At 53.7% G+C, this 23,075-nt stretch overlaps 1 protein-coding gene across 5 annotated transcripts in view; it reads right to left on the reverse strand.

Moving 5' to 3' along the window:
• Positions 1–607: 607 nt before the first annotated feature.
• Positions 608–23,075, reverse strand: part of LOC102445048 (LIM homeobox transcription factor 1-alpha-like) — a 61,549-nt gene continuing 39,081 nt past the window's right edge. For all 5 annotated transcript variants that reach the window (XM_075902482.1, XM_075902484.1, XM_075902483.1 and 2 more), the window contains 6 exons: positions 11,662–11,894; positions 11,092–11,249; positions 9,414–9,491; positions 8,957–9,086; positions 7,779–7,937; positions 608–3,189 (listed from right to left, as the gene is read on the reverse strand). In XM_075902482.1, coding sequence (XP_075758597.1) covers positions 3,035–3,189; positions 7,779–7,937; positions 8,957–9,086; positions 9,414–9,491; positions 11,092–11,249; positions 11,662–11,894 — 913 coding nt within the window. In that variant the 3' untranslated portion in view covers positions 608–3,034. The remainder of the gene's footprint in view (positions 3,190–7,778; positions 7,938–8,956; positions 9,087–9,413; positions 9,492–11,091; positions 11,250–11,661; positions 11,895–23,075) is intronic.

Here is a 23,075-nt window from a genome sequence, read left to right on the forward strand (position 1 = left end):
CTGGGAGCCGGAGTGTAACCGACACCATTAACACTCACTGGTGAACCGGTCCCTGGGGTACACGCTAGCATCTCTGTTCAGCGCAAGTTCAGACTATGTCAGGGTGGAGTCCTGCGTTCTTGCAAGGCACTCTGAGCATGGGCTCCGCCAGGCACTCCAGACAGGGTCAGACCAATGGTCCATCCAGCCCAGCATCCTGTCTGCCCACAGGGGCCAGATGCCCCAGAGGAAGGGATCCTCCCGTCATCACCCTCCTGTCACCCACCTGCAGAGAAACAGAGGCCAGGGATATGATTTGTAAATGTCTTGTTTGTTCATATGGGGCACTCAGTTTCCAGCTAACGAGAACTGGTTCTTGGTGTTGTGTTTGCTGGTTCTTTATAAAGTAAGAATAGCTGTTAGTCCTAGTTCCTTGTGTCTAGCCCCAGGAAGTCTGGTCCCTGGAAAAGATGAGGTTCTGATTTAATGTCCCCCTGAAGAACTCAGGCCAAATGCCTATGGGCTTGCACAGAGAGTAGCTCGATGGATAGGCCTACCTGGAGCTGAGCTAAGCAGAGTGATGGGGAGTTTGTCTGTTCTGAGGCAAGCTTTAGACACCAGCTTTAAGTTTGTTTTTATTTCCAAATGTACATGCAAAAACACTGGCACGTTACAGCACTGGATCACAATGGGAGCAAGGGTAGGATTGCAGAGGTGAAGCTGCCTCCAGCACTTGGAGGAAACATCAATTTGCACGTGATTCACTGAAACATTCTCGTAAAACTTAATCTAAACTGAGACCATTTCTAGTGCAAAAGCCACAGAAAGAAAGAAAGAAAGAAAGAAAGAAAGAAAGAAAGAAAGAAAGAAAGAAAGAAAGAAAGAAAGAAAGAAAGAAAGAAAGAAAGAAAGAAAGAAAGAAAGAAAGAAAGAAAGAAAGCTGGGAATTAGCATCTCATTTCTTATGGGCGGATGGACATGCAACAGGTGGAGATGGACTGAGCGCAGCAACTCCGTCTGGAAGGAGCAGAGAAACCCTGCTTCCATAGAACTTGCCTGTGTGGCTGGAGGTAACTCACAAATTGCCAGGTCCCCTTAAATGAAACATCAAAATGTCTGTAAACTATTTACACAACTGCCTGAACGTAAAAAATTATCCAATACTGCTGTGATGATGGAGGGAGAATACAGATAAAAAGTAAAGTCTCGTAAACAAAGGGGAAAGGGCCTGCCAGTGGGTGAATGGCACATTTATACGCCTGTATTAGCGGGGGAAGCAATGATGGTGTGAGTTTTAGGCAGGTTTTAGTTCAGTTATGTGCCCAGTCCCTTGACTAGATGGGGAGCTCCTGACAGAGGTCAATACATGTTGGGAATGGGTCTCCTGTGCTCTCAAAGCTCATGAGTATTAATGTTCACAAATGCCCCACCCCCAGGCAATACAGCAATACTAACTATGTAGCCTTTCCTGCCTCTCCTTTTGAGAAGGGTTTGCCTAACTTTGGAACCAGACAGAGAAGGCAGAGGAACTTAGAACCAAAATCAACACGACATCCAGAAACTTCAGAGAGCCAGGTTCTCTGCTGGATTTGCAATGCTAGGGCTCAGGGTTTAAACATCCAAGCTATCACTTTCCATTGGCGACATCCTCTTCTCAGGGAGTGTTTGAACAACTGAAGGAAGGCAGATTTGGGAGGCTCTTCATCCACCAGCCTGGGCAAAAGGGGACTGACAGGGAACCATGGGCCATTTCTGCCGGTGTAGCATTGGAAACATGAAATACTGGGCGAGTGAGTAAAGAATTTTCACCTTAAATCTCTGATTTAAACTTCCACTCACTCTCTCCCGCTGCTGTCCGCTGCATCTTTTATAAACCGTCGGTGCTATAACCCTGAACCTGCCTCCTGATCCCCAGCCCTGCACCGAGAGCTTGCCAGACGTCCCTGCTTGGAGAAACATGTTGCTCCTTCCCGTCCACAGAAGAAATTCTCTGTCGCGCAGCAGAATCTGGGCGTTGTAGCTATTGCCTTCAGCGCCACGAAGGAACTCAGCCCCTGGGCGTGGAAGAGGCTCGGCGCAGGGCACGTTCCCAGAAACTCACTGAACACTTTCCTCTTCTCACTCGCGAGGGGAGCTTAATGCTGGGCCGTGACCTGGGTGGACAGTGAGGGAGGGGAATCCCACTGGAGATGGAACCCCAGGCGGGGGGGGGGGGGGGGGAGAGGGGGAAGCCGGTAAGAACTTTTGGAAATAATTTCTGTTCACACCATTTGTTTTAAAAGAAACAAACAGCCGCCTGTGCAGACAGCATCGGCAGCGCGACGGCTGCGAGAGCGAGATCTTCCTTCTACTTGGAACCGAGGGAGTGGGCCTCCTCCGAGAGGGAGCCGGGAGGGGCTGCTAGGCGTTCTAGATGCGTCTCTCTCTTCGGGATGTGTTCTTGGCTTCCTCACATCATAACAAAGACCAACAAATCTTTTGTTCCTAGGGGCAAATACCCAAGCAAAGCCCTGGCCCCCAGGGACCATCCACTCTGGCATTTCTCCATGGTGTCAGCCTTTAAAAAGCCTAAATCAGCCCCCTTGAGGCAGCCTCCAAAGTGGCAGGAATCTCAGGCAGGGGCATCCTCAGTCGGTGACTGTCCCCAAGGAAAAGGATGCAGGCCAGGTGGAGGCAGGACACAGGCACCACCACTGAATGGGTTGCACCGAGGTTTAAGTAACTGCAACCGACAGAGGCGATGCTGCTTCCAAGCCTGACTCTGGGCAGCTGAGCCAGTCTCATTTGAAGACGGGACACGGGACAAACAACTAAACGACATCCTACCACCTGCGTGGCGGTGGCGAGAGGAAAGGAGGGCGAGGCAGGGCAGTGGAGTTCTCGGGTGTGGAAGGTCCTCCTGAATTAGTACTTCTGTGTGTGGCAAACCCAGCCCCCCGTCATTGCGCAGGGTTCAAAGAACTTCTTGGGAGGGTTTTTCCTCCCTGCTGCTCATTGTGAATTCAGAGCAGAGACTGTCCAGGCGCGTCCCAATGAACCGGGGCTTTGTCCACGGTCAGGAGGTGAAGTAGGAGCTCTGCATGGAGTAGAGCCGGTCGATGGGGTTCCCCACACGGGCTTGCAGGAGGTTGGCTTCCCCGCTTGACAGCAGGCAGTCTCCCAAGTGGCTGATGCTGTCGCTGTCCATGTCATGGAAAACGCCTTCCGAGTCTGGGGAGGGAGGGAAACGGGAGAAAAGCCTCAGCACGGCCCACATCCCCTTGCCTGACTCACCACACACACAGGACAGTTCTCGAGTGGCATGGACCCCTGAGCAGAGTCCAGCATGAGGCCCAGACACCGCCTTGCCCCGCCTCGCTGGGCAGGGCCACCCCCAACCCTTAGGGCTGCCCAGCCTCTCAGTTTGTCCGGGAGCTTCCCAGAATCGAGCTCCATCTCCCGGAGCCAAACCAGATTGGCCACTAAAAATTCAGCCACGCAGCAGGGCTAAGGCAAGCTCCCCGCCTGCCCTGTCCGTGAACTGCTCCCGGAAGTGGCTGGCACATCCCTGCAGCTCCACACATTGCCCCATCCCCGAGCAATGACTCTGCAGCTCCCATTGTCCAGGAACGGCGGGCAGCATGCAGAGCCACCTCCCGGCTCCGGCCTAGGGGCTGCAGGGTGGCACTGGCCACTTCCAGGAGCGGCTCAGGGAGCTCCCTTAGCTCCACTGCCCTGTTGTCTGGGACCTGAAGCCACCTGAGGTAAATGCCGCCCTGTCAGAGCCTGCACTCTGATCCCTGCCACACCCAACCCCCTGCCCCAGCTCTGAGCCCACCCCTTGCACCTTCTGACACACCTAACCCCCAACCCTGAGCCCCTGTGCCCAAACCCATTCCCAGAGCCCACACCTCTGGTGTACCCCTGCCCCAGCCCTGAGCCTCCTCCCAGAGCCCACACCTCTGGTGTACCCCTGCCCCAGCCCTGAGCCTCCTCCCAGAGCCCACACCCCTGGTGTACCCCTGCCCCAGCCCTGAGCCTCCTCCCAGAGCCCACACCCCTGGTGTACCCCTGCCCCAGCCCTGAGCCTCCTCCCAGAGCCCACACCCCTGGTGTACCCCTGCCCCAGCCCTGAGCCTCCTCCCAGAGCCCACACCCCTGGCGTACCCCTGCCCCAGCCCTGAGCCTCCTCCCAGAGCCCACACCCCCTGGTGTACCCCTGCCCCAGCCCTGAGCCTCCTCCCAGAGCCCACACCCCTGGCGTACCCCTGCCCCAGCCCTGAGCCTCCTCCCAGAGCCCACACCCCTGGCGTACCCCTGCCCCAGCCCTGAGCCTCCTCCCAGAGCCCACACCCCTGGCGTACCCCTGCCCCAGCCCTGAGCCTCCTCCCAGAGCCCACACCCCCTGGCGTACCCCTACCCCAGCCCTGAGCCTCCTCCCAGAGCCCACACCCCCTGGTGTACCCCTGCCCCCGCCCTGAGCCTCCTCCCAGAGCCCACACCCCTGGCGTACCCCTGCCCCAGCCTTGAGCCTCCTCCCAGAGCCCACACCCCTGGCGTACCCCTGCCCCAGCCTTGAGCCTCCTCCCAGAGCCCACACCCCTGGCGTACCCCTGCCCCAGCCCTGAGCCTCCTCCCAGAGCCCACACCCCTGGCGTACCCCTGCCCCAGCCCTGAGCCTCCTCCCAGAGCCCACACCCCCTGGCGTACCCCTGCCCCAGCCCTGAGCCTCCTCCCAGAGCCCACACCTCTGGTGTACCCCTGCCCCCGCCCTGAGCCTCCTCCCAGAGCCCACACCCCTGGCGTACCCCTGCCCCAGCCCTGAGCCTCCTCCCAGAGCCCACACCCCTGGTGTACCCCTGCCCCAGCCCTGAGCCTCCTCCCAGAGCCCACACCCCTGGTGTACCCCTGCCCCAGCCCTGAGCCTCCTCCCAGAGCCCACACCCCTGGTGTACCCCTGCCCCAGTCCTGAGCCTCCTCCCAGAGCCCATACCCCCTGGTGTACCCCTGCCCCAGCCTTGAGCCTCCTCCCAGAGCCCACACCCCTGGCGTACCCCTGCCCCAGCCCTGAGCCTCCTCCCAGAGCCCACACCTCTGGTGTACCCCTGCCCCAGCCCTGAGCCTCCTCCCAGAGCCCACACCTCTGGTGTACCCCTGCCCCAGCCCTGAGCCTCCTCCCAGAGCCCACATCCCTGGTGTACCCCTGCCCCAGCCTTGAGCCTCCTCCCAGAGCCCACACCTCTGGTGTACCCCTGCCCCAGCCCTGAGCCTCCTCCCAGAGCCCACACCTCTGGTGTACCCCTGCCCCAGCCCTGAGCCTCCTCCCAGAGCCCACACCCCTGGTGTACCCCTGCCCCAGCCCTGAGCCTCCTCCCAGAGCCCATACCCCCTGGTGTACCCCTGCCCCAGCCCTGAGCCTCCTCCCAGAGCCCACACCCCTGGCGTACCCCTGCCCCAGCCCTGAGCCTCCTCCCAGAGCCCACACCTCTGGTGTACCCCTGCCCCAGCCCTGAGCCTCCTCCCAGAGCCCACACCCCTGGCGTACCCCTGCCCCAGCCCTGAGCCTCCTCCCAGAGCCCACACCCCTGGCGTACCCCTGCCCCAGCCCTGAGCCTTCTCCCAGAGCCCACACCCAGCCTCATACTCTAGCCTAGAGGAAGTGAGTGACGGTGGAGGAGAGTGAGAGAGGGAGGGAGGGGACATGGAGAAGGGGTGGGACACAAGTGGGCCCTTGGAGAAGGGGCAGGGCAGGGCGTGGGGCAAGGATGTTTGGGTTTGTGTGATTGGCAGCCCTACCACCCCCTCATCCCTGGGCAAGGCCCAGCACAAGGACTAGCCTTCCCCCAACCTTCCCCTTGGCCCAGCACCCAGTCCAGCCTCCTGCAATCACAGCAGGACCAAGCACCATCTAGATCATCCCTGACAAGTGTCTGTCCAACCTGCTCTTCAATATCTCCAGTAATGGAGACTCCACAACCCCCTGGGCAATGTATCCCAGTGTTTAACCCCCGACAGGCAGGGAGTTTTTCCTAATGTCCAACCTAAACCTCCCTTGCTGCAGTTTAAGCCCAGTGCTTCTTGTCCTGTCCTCAGAGGTCAAGGAGAACAATTTTTCTCCCTCTTCCTTGTAGCAATGTTTTAGGTAATTGAAAGCTGTTACCATGTCCCCTCTCAGTCTTCTCCAGTCTAAACAAACCCAGTTCTTTCAATCTTGCCTCACAGGTCATGTTTTCTAGACCTTTAATTATTTTTGTTGCTCTTCCCAGGACCTTCTCCAATTTCTCCCCACCTTTCCTGAAATGTGGTGTCCCCAGAATTGGACACAATACTTCAGCTGAGGCCTAAGCAGCACAAAATAGAGTGGGAAAATGACTTTTCATCTCTTACTTACATCTCCTCTCCTGCTAATACATCTCAGAGTGATGTTTGCTGGTTTTTTGCAAGTGTCACACATATTTAACTTGTGACCGGCTATGACCCCTAGAAACCTTTTTTGCAGTACTCCTTCCTAGACAATCGCTTCCCATTTTATATGTGTGAAATGGCTTGTTCCTCCCTAAGTGGAGTATTTTGCATTTCTTCTTATTGAATTTCATCCTGTTTACCTCAGACCATTTCTCCAGTTTGTCCAGATCATTTTGAATTATGACCCTATCCTCAAAAGCACTTGCAACCGCTCCCAGCTTGGTATCATCTGCAAACTTAATGAGTGTACTTTCTATGCCATCATCTAAATAGCTGATGAAGATATTGAACAGAACCGGTCCCAAAACAGACCTCTGTGGAACCCCACTAGTTATACCTTTCCAACATGACTTTGAACGGTTGATAATTATCTCTGAAAATCCACCTTATAGCAGCCCCATCTAAGCTGTATTTCCCTAGTAGTTAATTTACAAGAAGGACATGAAAGACTATCAAATGACTTACTAAAGTCTAGCTATACCCCATCTACTGCTTATTCCTTATCCACAAGGCTTGTTATCCTATCAGACAAAGCTATCAGGTTGGTTTCACATGCTTTGTTCTTTACAAATCCATGCTGACTGTTACTTATCACCTTATTATCTTCTAGGTGTTTGCAAATGGATTCCTTAACTATTTGTTCTATTATCTTTCCTGGCATGGAAGTTAAACTAACTGGTCTGTAGTTTTCTGGGTTGTCCTTACTTCTCTTTTTATAGATGGGCACTAGATTTGCCCTTTTCCAGTCTTCTGGAATCTCCCGTGTCTTCCATGACTTTTCAAAGGTAGTAGTATTGGCTCAATGATCTTCTCTACCAGCTCTTCTAGGATGCATTTCCTCAGGCCCTGGGGACTAACTTGTCTAAGTCATTTTTAACTTCTTCACACTTTCAAAATAGGTCTTAGAAGTGGCACTTGAACGGGGTCTTGTGATGCACCAACCTTACGCTGGCCCTGACTTTCACCCTAGGCCGTATCATCCCCTCCTCCCGCACTGCCCAGAAAATGAGTCCAGTCTGTGAGCCCTAGACCAGAAAGATGTGGCTTCGTGAGACGCTGTGGGTGTGACCTGTCCCCTATTGCTGGGCTATTTCTGCTTGTCCTGGAAGACCCCCTCTTTCACTGGCACCTTCTCAGGGTAGCTTTGAGTAAAAGGGCATAAGACATGATTTACCTCCTTAAATACAGTGCTCTCTGTGCAGCGGCCACGTCCTGCCTGGCATCTTTTTCTGCACTGGCTGTGGTGAGCACATGCCAGGCAGTAATAACAGTGGGACAGGGTCCTACTGTGCCATGCTGCGGTTTGAGCACCACTCTGGCACTGAGTCATGCCAGCCTCCTTGCTACTCGCTTACCGTAGGGATGCAGATGGTCTCCCGGCAGCTGGGGTGGCGTGAGCCCTTGTCTGTACAAGTCTGTGCTGTAGCTGTTCTGATCCAGCGGCAGCAGCTGCTGCTGGGGAATCCTGGGGTATGGGACCATGAGCCCATCTAGTCCATGAACACTTGCTCCATCTAATGTGGAATCAATGGAACAGGCGGAAGCAGTGGGTACAAAGTGGGAACAGAGTAAAATCTAGCCAGGTAACATGCTGTTATGCATTATACTGTAGTGGTGCCCATGGGCCCCCAACAGGATCGGGCTCTATTGTACTGGGCCCTGCACACACAAGCAATAAAAAACTGTTACTTCGGGTCAGATTCTGTGTGCAGTCCTTCTGGTGTAAACCGGGAGTGACTCCACTGAAATCCATGCATTCACACTATGGAACTGAAGCCAAAGATTTTCAGAAGTGACTGGTGAGTTTTGGGTGCCCCTGAGACACGTGAAGGGGACCCAGAAGGTGCTGAGTATCTGCCCCCTAGACATTGGGCCCTTTTTAGGTAGCCCATGCGGAGCACCCAAAATCAAAGGTCTTGTCCTGCCACCAGAGTGCGACTGCTGCTTCGTGACAGGTCCATAGAGTCGATCGCAGTAGGAGTTTGCACTCTCATTCAGGGGCTGAGTAGGGAAGGACTGTACATCTGGGGCCATGGACGCTTAATCCTGGAGCGAAAGGTCATAGGGCCATGCAAGAAACATTGGCTTGGTATGCGAAAGTGAAGCTGGAGAGAACCCCAACCCGCCAGAACTGAGCCCTGTTGCGCAGCCAGACACATCTGACCTGGAATGGGCGGAAGCCGCAAAGGGCACAGCTGATCATTTTCACGCTCTTAACAGCCTCTTCCTTACATGCAAGGACGAAGAGATTTCCAGGCTTTGTGACCCCCGAGGGGCTGTTCTCATAACGGAGAGACAGTGACTGGTCCTAGGGCTCAAAGGGACTGGAGCAGAGCAGTCCTGTGCTTTACGCATTACGCCAGCTTTCCCTCCAACAGTCTGCCAGGAGCGAACCTGGACATCGCCTCTCCCCATGGCGGCACCACCGCACGGCAGTTCCGTGCAGCGCCCCTGCTATTTCAGCCTGGGCTCCACCCCACCCGCCCAGTCCCAGATTGCCAGCCGCCACCCGCAAGCCTCTGCCATGCCTCACCTTCACTGTCGTCATTGCTCTGTCTGCTGCTGCGGCCCGTCCCGCGGCCAGCCCCCAAACGCGGGTTGCCCAGTTGCTCCTGCTCCTGCTGTTGCTGCTGCTGCTGCTGCCGGCGAGCGATCTTCTTCATCTGTCAGGAGAAGCAAGCAAGGGTCTGGCGGGGGAAGCGCCCTGCTGAGCAGCTGCCTTATCCTTCCCTCCGCAGACCCTAGCCCCGGAGCGGGGTCTTGTTAGGGTTTCCTGTTGCCCCACCGGCCCTGGGAAACACCGAACATCAGAGCCAGGCCCTGCCTCCACCCCTCTGGGCGATACCCTGGGAGCAGGGTCTTTCCACCGCAGCTGGCAAATCTCAGAGGTTTTTCTGCCCTGTGACGCTGCCAGAATGGTACAAAAGGCCCCAGTGCCATTGAGAACCAGGGTCGAGAGCTTGGTGCCAACAAGAGAAGCAGCCGCTCACCTTGGCTCTTTGATTCTGGAACCAGACCTGTACTACCCGGACCGTCAGGCCTGTCTCAGCCGCCAGAGTCTCTCGCACCTACCACAGAGGGGAGAGAGGTTGGAACAGGCAGGTGAGAGTGTTGTTGCGCTGGCAAATGATCAACCCAGCTGAGGTTTACAAGAGTGTCCCTAACGTTGTGCATCCAATTCACACCTGCTGAAAAGCGACTCTGCTGCCTACAAGAAGTCGTGCTGACTTGTACGTAACGTGCCTGCCCCGCATCTGTCTTTTCGTCTGTCCTAGGGCTGGAAGCACGGCAGAGAAGCCAGCCCTTCTTGAGAGTTTAGAAACATGCCTGGCACAGAAAAGCATCTAAGGAGGAATCTCTTGCTTCATGCAGGAAGCTGTGCCCGCAAGGGGCAGGGCAGGGTCCCCATCTCCTATTTATCACTTTGCTCCTGTGCTAACACTGGGATCCCCTCAAGGGAGGCACCATGACTTTCCAGGCACCTGCCCAGTGTGATAAATGCCCCTCCCAGTCCACAGGAGGAGGAGACACGGCTCAGACTGGGCCTCATTCACCTGGCACCATCATTCGCCCCAGCGGAATGTGGGAGTGGAGAGCGCCCGGATCTGACGGCACCTCCTCTGATGGCAGAAATGACAGCGCAAGATGCCGGGTGGTGGAACATCTGGCCCCGGGTGTGCAGCTTCTCTTTGAGCGTCTGCACAGATATGAAAACAAGCGGCCTGCCAAGTGGTGCTAAGGCTTAAAGCTACGGCGGACAGGAAAAGCCAGCAAATAGTCACAGTGTGTGAGCCACGGCGTATGAGCCACGCTGCTGCTGGGCCCCACGCCCTGTCAGAAGGAACCTGGTCTCCCCTTTGGGAGTCAGCGTGAAGCCACGGTGTGTGAGCCACGCTGCTGCTGGGCCCCACGCCCTGTCAGAAGGAACCTGGTCTCCCCTTTGGGAGTCAGCGTGAAGCCACGGTGTGTGAGCCACGCTGCTGCCGGGCCCCACGCCCTGTCAGAAGGAACCTGGTCTCCCCTTTGGGAGTCAGCGTGAAGCCATGGTGTGTGAGCCACGCTGTTGCCGGGCCCCACGCCCTGTCAGAAGGAACCTGGTCTCCCCTTTGGGAGTCAGCGTGAAGCCACGGTGTGTGAGCCACGCTGTTGCCGGGCCCCACGCCCTGTCAGAAGGAACCTGGTCTCCCCTTTGGGAGTCAGCGTGAAGTCACGGCGTATGAGCCACGCTGCTGCTGGGCCCCACGCCCTGTCAGAAAGAACCTGGTCTCCCCTTTGGGAGTCAGCGTGAAGCCACGGTATGTGAGCCACGCTGCTGCCGGGCCCCACGCCCTATCAGAAGGAACCTGGTCTCCCCTTTGGGAGTCAGCGTGAAGCCACGGCGTATGAGCCACGCTGCTGCTGGGCCCCATGCCCTGTCAGAAAGAACCTGGTCTCCCCTTTGGGAGTCAGCGTGAAGCCACGGTGTGTGAGCCACGCTGCTGCCGGGCCCCACGCCCTGTCAGAAGGAACCTGGTCTCCCCTTTGGGAGTTAGTGTCTCACGAGCGAGTCTGGGAATGCTTCTTCTGCAGCCTGGCTGGGAGTGGGCTACGAAGCCATCGGTCTCCGGGGGTTCCAGGCCTGTAGGCCCTGATGGGGGCCCTGGCTGGGGTCTCCCTCCCCCACTCTACCTTTCTGCAGGGTTTGGAGGAAACCTCGAAAGAGGCCTTGAAAGCCCGTCGCTGCTGCGTGGTGAGGATGGTGCGTGGGCGCTTGGAGCGCTTGTGGTCCTTGCCTTCCTCGCTGCCTCTGCCATGGGAGTGGCTGCCTTCCTCATCCTCACTTTTCACTGGAAGGGGAAATGTGAGCTGTTACCGGCAGGCTGAGCTGCTGTGAGCCAGGAAACTCCCTCCCCTTTGGGCGTTGGTCCCTTGCGTCCTCGGCGAGGGCCCTGGCCTGAGATATGGTGCAGGCCTGTGTAGCCTGGCAGCATTCCCCACTCGCTGGCCCCGAGCAGACCAACGGGCCCGTATCCGCCCACCCGAGCCGGCCCTTCTGGTGCCCTCTTCCCGCCTCCCTGCACCTTTGGATCAGCCCAAGGGCTCTAGCCCGGACCGGGCATCCCATGTCTCTCCTGCCCCTGGGGAGCAGGCAGCGTCCCCGCGACACCTACAAGAGCAGTGCTGAGCGGGTGGCTCTCCTGACCACCTTGCCCCCTCAGTCCACTTGCCCCTGCCCCTCCTTCCCCCCGTGCCCCTCACCCGACTCGGTGGGCGTGGGGCTGATGGCGCTCAGCATCTCCTTCTCCTTCTCATAGTCGCTGCGGCACAGCAACTGCCCCTCCTTGAGCACAAACTCGTCTCCCCGTTGCAGCCGCCGCTCGCACTCGCAGCAGAAGAAGCAGTGGACGTGGTAGACGTTCTCCAGCACCCGCATGATGAACTCCGAGGGGGCGATCGCCTTCAGGCAGCTGCTGCACTTGGTCTGGAAGAGCCTGTGCGGTCAGGGAGGGGCCAGAGCAGTCAGACAGGCCCGGGGGCTCAGGCTAAGGGTGGGCAGAAAAGCAGCCGACACAGGCCTGCCACCCCTGAGGCAGGGCTGGGCCGGGCCTGCCAGGCGCCCCCAAGAGACTCCGACTGCTCAGAGCAAGTGAGTTTGGGTTCCCAGCTCGGAGACCTGGCGAGGGGGTAAGAAAGGGCCAGGGAATATGGAAACCAGGGGCCAGGTCATCTGCCCGTCTGAAAGGGCCTTGGTGGACTCCAAGGGGCTGCATCACCGACCCTCGCTAAGGAACCTTCCCTGCAGGTTTCATAACTAACCCTTAATGGGGGCGCTTCCTCTGAGCTAGGTCACTGTTCCAGGCCCCTGCTTTTCTTTCCACCTTCCCCAGCCAGCTCTGCCCTTCCTCTCCGCCCGACAGTGCCTCCTGGTCCTGGACAGGGCTGAGCTGTGCCAAGCGCCTCTCCTGGTGCTGGAGGCTCATTCAGGCCGATATCACCCTCTCGCGCCAGTGAATGTGCGCAGCCTGTTCCTTTGGCCTCAGTCGTCCCTTGAGACCCTGTGCTCCTTTGAACACCTTAGCCCCGGGACGCGACAGACCTTGCCCGGGGAGCCCAGGGGAGGTGGTTTGTGCCCCTGGCAGTGTCCGGAGAGAGAAATAAACAATCGCTGCGTGCCCGGCGTTCAGAGCAGATGGTTCTGATGAAGTAATTTGGGATCTAAACAAATGTGAGCACGGTGGCTGCCGGCTGACAGCTTCTATTTAGCCACTTGACAAGAGAAAGTAATAAAATGGGGATTAATTAGTCTGTTGTTTAAACACACAGGATCTTCCCCACCAGCAGGGAACTCATAAACTGGGATTGAGAACAAGACTGGGTTAATCCTCCTGGCAAACTCTGCGGTGCTGGATGGAGAGGAGGATTAGAGGGGAGAGCTCATCTCTTCCAAATACCACCGTGGAGCGGAGCTGCGGGCTGGCTTTGCCTGACGTGCCGGGACATTCCAGCTGGAGCTGCGTGCTGGGATTTCTCTGCCCGTCTGGGTTCCTCGCCAGTGCGCGCCAGAGCCCCGCCCCAGCCCTTCTGCGATTCATGTTTTACTTACAATGATTGAGTTTGAAATGGCAATGTTCTGCCTAAAGAAAAAAGTGCCACTGAGCCCACGTTGAGAAAGCAACCCCGACCCACCCACAGGAGCCCATGGAGGTGTGTGCCAGTGACAGGCCTAGAGGTAGGCTGCATACAGATCTACTCTTCGCTGACACCGGCAGCCAAGGTGGGAGGAAAAAGTAAACCTTTCCATGTTAACTGAGATCAGCTACAAGCATGTGACCTATTGCCGAGTAACGAGTTAGTTATGTCCCTAGATTTTAGGACCGGAAGGGAGTTCCCTGTCCATGCACTCTGACGTCCCACAGAGCACGGGCCAGACAGTTTCACCCAGAGCTTCCTGCAATAGTCTGTGGTAGGCTGAAGCGTCTCTCTTAGAAAGAGATGCCCAGTCTCCATTTATAGACCCCAAGTGATAGCGAACCCACCACATCCCTTTGGAAGCTGTTCCAATGTCTAATTACCAGCTAATTACTCATTTCCAGTTTGCATTTGCAGAGCCCAGGCATTGGACCTTGTGCCTTTGCTTGCTGAAAAATGCTCCAGTGTCTGTGATAAGGCAGATCACTGATTGTTCCCAGCCTCTGATCTGGAATTAGATCTCAATCCAAGCTCCTCTACCTGTTAAATACATTGGCTTTCACTGTCTCTGGGTGGCAAAACTTCCCCCCTAGGCAGGTGACTCCTTTTTTTATGTGCCGCCCTTGAGACCACCCCACCGTGACATGAGTCTCTCTTGGTTGCTAGAGAGACTGGATCTATGGACCATGTTTAGTCTCAGCTGGTTCATCCCAGGAGCCGCAGGGCCAGTCACACTCCTGTAACACACCCGGTCCCCGACCCGGCCATTCGTGTGCATCCAGACACGGGGACTTTGGAAAGTGAGGGTTGGGCCCAGCATGCAGCTAGAGACGCAAAAGCTGAACTATTAGCTCTACAGAATTATTAGGAATACAAGCCAGTCTGCAGGGTCTAGCTCTCCCCCCTGAAGTTAGGGATCCTGATTATACAGCTATGGAAATTCTCATTATCCAGAGAAATATCAAAGCTGTTTCTAGTCCTGATTCCTTCCATGCCTTTGACCTCAATGATATATCGTGGCAAGGAGTTCCGCAGGCTGATTGTTCAGTATTGCTTTGGAGGGGTAGAGAAAAGGGAAAATTCCCAACTTAAAACTTGCTTTGGGCGTGATCCTGCACAGGACAGGGTAAGGTAGAGATATGCACAAGATCAGGGGACTATCTGAGAGTGCAAATGTACAGGTGTGTTTGTATGCATGCAATGGTTTGAAACATGAACGCCAGGGGAAAGGGTGAGACCTACTAGGTGGAGCAAAGGTACCTGGAGACAGATGTCAGAGCTGGCCACCTCACCTGGATTTCACGGGAAGGCCTTCCCAGCTGCGATCGGCTGAGGGATGCACAGCTGTTGTAACAGAACTCAATCTCACATAGGCATTGGGAGCCCCACACCCTCCCTTTCCCAAGCTAAGCCCCGAAAACAAATCTGCTCTGCTTTGTACTAATTGAAGAAAACATTCAGCAAGCAGCTCATAAACACGGTGTCAGCTCGCATTACACAAAATTAAAATTCTCAGCCCCTCCAACACTAGGAATTCCTAAAGAGGCCGGTTTTAATATCGCCTGAATCCATTTAAGTCAAGGTAATATTGTTTGGGTTGTCATAGGAACGGAATACATCTCTGGTGCAGTCAGTGTTCTGAGAGGAGGGATGGGCGGCTGCAGTGGGAATGGGGGGTCTGTGTACAGCTGCCCTGGGAAGCCACATGGGGGGATGCTGCAGACTAATTGGACTTCCAGGTTCATTACTGGATGTGAATTTAGCACCAGCAAAAGTGCTGGATTGGCAGCCCGGGGCGTGCCCACGGAGAGGGGACAGCCCAGGCAGCTGCAGGGAGAGCTCTCCGCCCACTAGGAACATCTCTCACCTCCTTTGGAAAAATCATAGAATCATAGAATAATAGGACTGGAAGGGACCTCGAGAGGTCATCGAGTCCAGCCCCCCGCCCTCAAGGCAGGACCAAGCTCCGTCTACACCATCCCTGACAGATGTCTATCTAACCTGTTCTTAAATATCTCCAGAGAGGGAGATTCCACCACCTCCCTTGGCAATTTATTCCAATATTTGACCACCCTGACAGTTAAGAACTTTTTCCTAATGTCCAATCTAAACCTCCCCTGCTGCACTTTAAGCCCATTACTCCTTGTCCTGTCCTCAGAAACCAAGAGGAACAAATTTTCTCCTTCCTCCTTGTGACACCCTTTTAGATATTTGAAAACCGCTATCATGTCCCCCCTTAATCTTCTTTTTTCCAAACTAAACAAGCCCAGTTCATGAAGCCTGGCTTCATAGGTCATGTTCTCTAGACCTTTAATCATTCTTGTCGCTCTTCTCTGTACCCTTTCCAATTTCTCCACATCTTTCTTGAAATGTGGTGCCCAGAACTGGACACAGTACTCCAGCTGAGGCCTAACTAGTGCAGAGTAGAGCGGCAGAATGACTTCACGAGTTTTGCTTACAACACACCTGTTGATACAACCTAGAATCATATTTGCTTTTTTTGCAACAGCATCACACTGTTGACTCATATTCAGCTTGTGGTCCACTATGACCCCTAGATCCCTTTTCGCCATGCTCCTTCCTAGACAGTCGCTTCTCATCTTGTATGTATGGAACTGATTGTTCCTTCCTAAGTGGAGCACTTTGCATTTCTCTTTATTAAACCTCATCCTGTTTACCTCTGACCATTTCTCTAACTTGCTAAGGTCATTTTGAATTATGTCCCTATCCTCCAAAGAAGTTGCAACCCCACCCAGTTTGGTATCATCTGCAAACTTAATAAGCGTACTCTCTATCCCAATATCTACATCATTGATGAAGATATTGAACAGTACGGGTCCCAAAACAGACCCTTGCGGAACTCCACTTGTTATCCCTTTCCAGCAGGATTTAGAACCGTTAACAACAACTCTCTGACTACGGTTATCCAGCCAATTATGCACCCACCTTATCGTGGCCCTATCTAAGTTATATTTGCCTAGTTTATCAATAAGAATATCGTGCGAGACCGTATCAAATGCCTTACTAAAGTCTAGGTATATGACATCCACCGCTTCTCCCTTATCCACAAGGCTCGTTATCCTATCAAAGAAAGCTATCAGATTAGTTTGGCATGACTTGTTCTTCACAAACCCATGCTGGCTATTCCCTATCACTTTATTACCTTCCAAGTGTTTGCCTATGATTTCCTTGATTACCTGCTCCATTATCTTCCCTGGGACAGACTTTAAACTGACCGGTCTGCAGTTTCCTGGGTTGTTCTTATTCCCCTTTTTATAGATGGGCACAATATTTGCCCTTTTCCAGTCTTCTGGAATCTCCCCTGCCTGCCATGATTTTTCAAAAATCATAGCTAAAGGCTCAGATACCTCCTCTATCAGCTCCTTGAGTATCCTGGGATGCATTTCATCAGGACCTGGTGACTTGCTGACATCTAACTTTCCCAAGTGATTTTTAACTTGTTCTTTGTGTATCCTATCTTCTAAACTTACCCTCTCTCTGCTTGTATTCACTACGTTAGGCACACCTCCAGACTTCTCGGTGAAGACCGAAACAAAGAAGTCATTGAGCATCTCCGCCATTTCCAAGTTCCCTGTTACTGCTTCTCCCTCCTCACTAAGCAGTGGGCCTACCCTGTCCTTGGTCTTCCTCTTGCTTTTAATGTATTTATAAAAGGTCTTCTTGTTTCCCTTTATGCCTGTAGCTAGTTTGATCTCATTTTGTGCCTTTGCCTTTCTAATCTTGCCCCTGCATTCCCGTGTTGCTTGCCTATATTCATCCTTTGTTAGTTGTCCTAGTTTCCATTTTTTATACGACTCCTTTTTTATTTTGAGATCATGCAAGATCTCCTTGTTAAGCCAAGCTGGTCTTTTGCCATATTTTCTATCTTTCCTACACAGCGGAATTGTTTGCTTTTGGGCCCTTAACAACGTCCCTTTGAAATACTTCCAACTCTCCTCAGTTGTTTTTCCCTTCAGTCTTGCTTCCCATGGGACCTTACCTACAAGTTCTCTGAGCTTATCAAAATCTGCCTTCCTGAAATCCATTACCTCAATTGTGCTGGTCTCCCTTCTACCTTTCCTTAAGATCATGAACTCTATTATTTCATGATCACTGTCCCCTATACTGTCTTCCACTTTCAAGTTCTCAACTAGTTCCTCCCTATTTGTTAAAACCAAATCCAGAACAGCTTCTCCTCTGGTAGCTTTTTCAACCTTCTGAAACAGAAAGTTGTCTCCAATGCAGTCCAGAAACTTATTGGATAGCCTGTGCCCCGCTGTGTTAGTTTCCCAACATATGTCTGGATAGTTGAAGTCCCCCATCACCACCAAATCTTGGGCTTTGGATAGTTTTGTTAATTGTTTAAAAAAGGCCTCATCCACCTCTTCCACCTGGCTAGGTGGCCTGTAGTAGACTCCTAGCATGATATCACCCTCGTTTTTTAACCCTTTTAGCTTAACCCAGAGACTCTCTACACAGCTATCTCCTACATTCATCTCCACTTCAGTCCAAGTGTGTACATTTTTAATATACAAGGCAACCCCTCCTCCCTTTTTTCCCTGTCTGTCCTTCCTGAGCAAGCCGTACCCTTCCATACCAATATTCCAATCATGCGTCCCATCCCACCAGGTTTCTGTAATACCAATGATATCATAGTTGTATTTATTGGTTAGCAATTCCAGTTCTTCCTGCTTATTACCCATACTTCTTGCATTTGTATATAGGCATCTAAGATACTGATTTGATCTTGCCTCCCTGTTGTGCCCTGACCCTCCTTTCTCCTTGCCATTATAGGCCGTAGTCCCCCCCATTTCCAACCCATCTCCCAGTCCCGCACATTCAGCACTTACCTGTGCGCTTTGCTCACCTGTCCCCATCGAATGCACCCAGAGTTTAAACCCTGCGGTCCAGCCAGTCCTCGGGCTTTCTGCTGGGAGGGTCTGATGCTCATTGTGGTCATGCCCACTTGTCCAACGTGAACCAGCACTAAGATCATAGCAGCTTTCTTCCCATTCCAACCCTTTCAGTCGCCCTGGCCCCATGTTCTCTGGGGTAGGGGTGCCAGCCAGGAAGGCCGTGCTACAGTCGAACTCCCAGAAAGAAGGCGGACGTGTTAAATGAGTCCTACCCATGCCGGACAGACGCCACAAGGCTCATGCAGCTAGTTATGCCAAAAAGTCTCATTGAAAAACCAGCACTGAGGCCAGGCCGGTCGCTGGTGTGTAGAAGCCACTCTCCAGTATGGCGCACAATTGCAGCTCCTTTCCTTGTGTTCCCTGTCTGTAGACACCAGCTGTTTCTTATCTGTAGGCTCCCTGGGGCAGGAACAGTCTTTTTGTTCTATGCTAGTCCAGCACCTAAGCACAATGGGGTCCTGGTGGAAGATTCGGGTCCCTACGTACTACAGTGCTACAAATAATGAATGTTTGTGAGAAATCCTCACACCACGTTCAAGTAGCTCCGTGCACCTCACACTTTGCTGCACTTGTCGAAAGCACAGCACAGAATGAAACACTGGATCCAGTTTGCACGGTGCCCAGCCTTGTTCCTGCTGCGTTCAGTCACCAGCAGGGAAGCAAAGGGTCTCAAGTCCAGCATTCCCACTGCTGCTCAGGTCTCTGCTGGAACCAGAGACCAGAAGCTGGAGAAGAGAAACGTGGTGTCCAGATTTGGGCCCATGCCTCAATTTCCTCTCTAGGCTCCATAAGGACCCCTCCACTGAGTGATGGGGGTGGGTGGAGACAGTGTGCAAAAGAGGCAGGGGCCAAGGCAGTCCCGCTGATTGTTTAGATGTTTGGAGCAGGTGAATTAATTCACCCGCTGTCAGTGCGAGCGAGCTGTCCTGCCTCAGTCGGAGCGTGTCCACACAGACTGCAGCACGCTGGAGCTAGCTTTGATCCAGGCCTGGGGTGGGTAACCGCTGCCCCGAGGGCCGCACGTGGGCCATCAGGGTTCTGTGTGGGGCCCTTGAGACATTTTGTTTACAGTTGCTCATGCGCAGGGTTGCCAGATTCTGCTGGCTTTGGGCCGTTTGGCTGTTTCCTACGGGTGTTACTGAAGTGACACACCCGTGGAGCCAGGGCGCATGAAGAGGTGTGTGCGCTGACTGCACATGGATAGTGAGAGCCGTGCACTCCCTTTGCACTCCCAGCGCTGCCACAGTTTGCTTTGCACCCCCGCTTGTTCTAGGTTCACACGAGCCGTGTGAGCAAAACTACCCTCTCCCGCGGCCCACGGAGATGCAGGAAGGCCATTCGCACGGCCCACTCAGCAGCCCAGATTGCCCCTCGCTGATCTAGGCAGTTCCAGAACCGACAGCAGTGGCAATGGCTCCTTGAGCACGTGCTGCTGCGGCTCCCCCTCTCTTGGGACTCGGCCCAGCTTTGCTCTGTACGCGCCTCACTCACACCTCCTCGTCCGCCTCCTCCTGGGCCCGCTTCCCAGCTCCATTCCCTCAGGGGTTCGTCCCGCTTTTAGGCTGGGGCTCCAGGACACGACACTCTTGTTCACCGCTCCAACTGTTGGCCCCTTCGACGGACTCCCCTGTGGAACGGTGGCCAGGAGGTAAATGCGACACCCACAGCAAAGTATGAGAAATGGGGTAAAACAACAACAGGGCTACACACTGAGGGGGGCCCAATTTGGCTCTGGTACCCCAGCTCTTCCGGGGACCAGGCTACCCTCTGCGCCACTGCATCCAAGTGGCTGTCTCTTCAGTTCTTTATGGACAGTGTCCTGTCCCTGCCCCACTTCAAAGAGACCTTGACTCCCCTCTTGTTCCTTAAGACTAATGTGCAAGTCACGTGGGGGAATAAATCAGGCTAAAGCCCCCTTTTTACTCCTGCTTTTATTCCTGTTTGAGTCTGTATGTGTGTGTTCCCCTTCTCGACATGTTTTAGCAGGTTTTCTGTCCCTCTGGGCTCTCGTATTTAAAATGTTTATATATATTTGTATTGTGTTTAAAACATTTTTGTAAGCCGCCTCGAATATTATAAATAGAGAGGCGGGGTAAAAATATTTAATCAAATAAATAAATAAATGGACTGCAACCATGTAGCGGACACCCATGGCCAGCAGCAATCAAGTGGACAGAGGGACATCACATCTGTAATGTTAAAACAGAAATCTATCGCCTTCGTCAGACCCACTCAGCCTGCCTCAAGTCAGTTCATTGGACAGCCAGTGGCATCTGTGTTTCCGGCTGGGAACGGAGCGTTGTTACAGGGGCCGGGAGGAAGGCCATTGCTCGATGGAACAAGGGTCTGTGGATGGTGAGCGGGGAGGCTGGCTTAAACATGAGAAAATCCGCTCTGAAGTGCCACATGGAGCAAGCCTCTGGGGCAGGCCGCATGTCGGCTCAGAGGTTAGCAGCAAGCAAGAGGCAGCCCTGGCATGGGAGGCCTGCCCCTGGTCAGCCCTTTCTTCACACCTGCTCTGCAGTGCTCTACCGGGAGCAGCAGCACAAACCGGCCAGCGCCGCTGCCGGAACATGAGGTTGATAAGCTGCCTCTTGGAAGGTAAATCTGTACCAGGCATTTGCTCATAGGCAGCAGCTGAGCCATCCAGACAAGCACAAAGGCACGCCAGGCCTGCGCTGGAACCCTGCTGTCCAAGAGCTCAACCCTCCACTTCGAGAGCTGGGGAGACTTCAGCTGTTGAGTGGGCGGCTGCTGTGTAGCTGAGAGCTATCACAGAGAGCAGCCCCCTCAGAAAGCATGTGCAGCAGAATCTGCAGTGCAGTATTGGGTCCCACCACAGGACCATAGGAATTCCCCAAACTGGATCAGGCCCTGGCCCATCTAGTCCAAGGTTGTCTCCAGTAGCATTACAGTTGCCAGATACTTAAGCAAAAAAGAAAAAAAAAAACATGGTGGGGAAAAAATTGGTCGAGTTAAAAAAAAAAAGGGGAGACCGAAGTTGTTGAGCAAAAAAAAAGTGAGTCACTGCCCCTTTAAATCACGGGCAGAATGTCCCAAGTGGCCTTCCATCCAAGAAAAACATTTTACATGTCTGGTATTTTCGGGGGGTTTTTTTTTTTTTGACGGGCCAATACCAGACACCTGGCAGCCCGAGGCAACATTAGTTGCTTCAGAGGAAGCTGTGGGCAGGCAGCCCTGCCAGCATGACAATGGAACTAATCTGCCATCCAGTAAGGTCTCCTCCTGACCACTTATTGCTAGAAATTGGCTGCAGGTAGCATGTATGAGGTTTTGTATCCCTATGAAAATTCCTATTAACATTAATTGGTGAAACTCTGGATCGTCTTGCTATCCTTAGAAATGCCCACTGCTCAGTCCTTGGCCTACACTTCATCTTGTGGCAATGAGTTCCACAGGCTAATCACGCACTGTGTCACAACTCATTTTCTTTCATCAGTCGTGGCTTGGCCACCCATGGCTCACACGTCAGTTACCAAAGTGTGCAGTGTATATATTATCTCTAGGTGGGGCTCCAAAGAGGCAGCAGCTTCCCCACATGCAGTTATGTTTCTGCCTTTGCTCCCAAATGTCGGTCCTTCATGAAACTGTAGGGTGTGTCGTTTACAAGAGATTAGAACCCTGAGACGTGGCCTCCCGGGCCGGCTGCTGTCACCCTTACACGGGTGCAATACACTCCTTTGCAACATGCACTGGACTTCAGACATACCTAATGGGTGCACAGAGATGAATTTCGCTCACCCCAAGGTGCAGCTCAGTTGCATTCTGCAGTCCCATTTTCCTTCCAACAAACACTCAACAGCCTCTTCCACAGTGCAGATTTGCTCCATCCCCACCATTGGCAATTTACTTTTGCATGAAAGGCAAACTGATGACTAGAACAGCTGTGAGAAACTTGGCACTTAACTAATTCTCCCTGGGAAGTTTAGCAACCGTGTCTAACTACGCCATGGTAGGGGGAGAGGTGACTGTTGTAAAAATGCATGGACGTTGGGTGCTAGAGAGAGAGAGAGAGTCCCTCTCCCCAGCTGCAAAATTCAGAGCCAGATTTCACACACCGTAGAGATCGGGGTGCTATGGTGTGGGTGTTTAGTCCAAATTCCCGCTCTTGATCTCTTTTGATGTGCTCAAGTCCTAGAAAAGTCTGACATCTTGTTTCTTTCTGCTCCTATGGCAGATCATGGATACGGTTTGGCTCTTCAACAGAATATTTGGGAAGTTTTACAGAAACCAGCTGTTTTCATAGATGCCATCATCTATCGACTTCAAGTGCTAATAAAATGCTGCAACTCCCTAAGCAGCCCCTTAATCCCGACAGAGCCTGTCACTCTTGGGGCACCGTTTTCTTCACAGGCTGCTTTGGAGAATCAGTGACAGTCAGAGCGAGGGCGTGCTCGGCCCTCCAACCCACGCCAGACGGGGTGCGCTGAGCCATGACTTACTGAGCAGTTGTCTGACCTGTTGTGTGGCCGCACAGAGGGCCCTGACCCAGGCCTGGGAAGGGCAATTTGGAGCGTATACGATTGTACCAGAGGGATTAAAAGGTGTTAATGAAGCAAGGGCTAAGGCAGCTTGAAAGCCACGAGGCCTGCGCTTCATGAAGCCGGCTTATTTAGTTAGGGTTTAGTCAAAATGAAGCAGTCCTGGCTTAAGCAAGGTCTGTTTACTTAACGCTGAGCTGCAAAATCCACCGTAGCTGCCTGAAATATTGGAGTGGAACTTGCAAAGCCCCTTTCCAGCTTTCATGCCGGGCGAGGGACGGGGGCGGGACACCCAGTGTGGAATGAGGTGGCCCTGGCTGTACAATGCGAGCCTTCATTTCAAGGAGTTTATTTCACTCTCTCCACAACAGCAGGCTCTTCCTCCAAGGGCCAGGGCCAGTGGGCCGGGGTTAGGCAGCAAAACCCTCCTCTGCCACATTTCCATGCCATGTTAGCCATGCCTCGGCCAGAGGGAACGAGCCGTGCTGGGGAAACAGGCTATCACCTCTGCCCTGCTTTCCCTGGGGCATTTGTTGGCCTCTCTGGAAGGGACACCCAAGGGTTC

This window comes from Pelodiscus sinensis, chromosome 19, assembly GCF_049634645.1.
Source record: "Pelodiscus sinensis isolate JC-2024 chromosome 19, ASM4963464v1, whole genome shotgun sequence".
Lineage (NCBI taxonomy): Eukaryota > Metazoa > Chordata > Testudines > Trionychidae > Pelodiscus > Pelodiscus sinensis.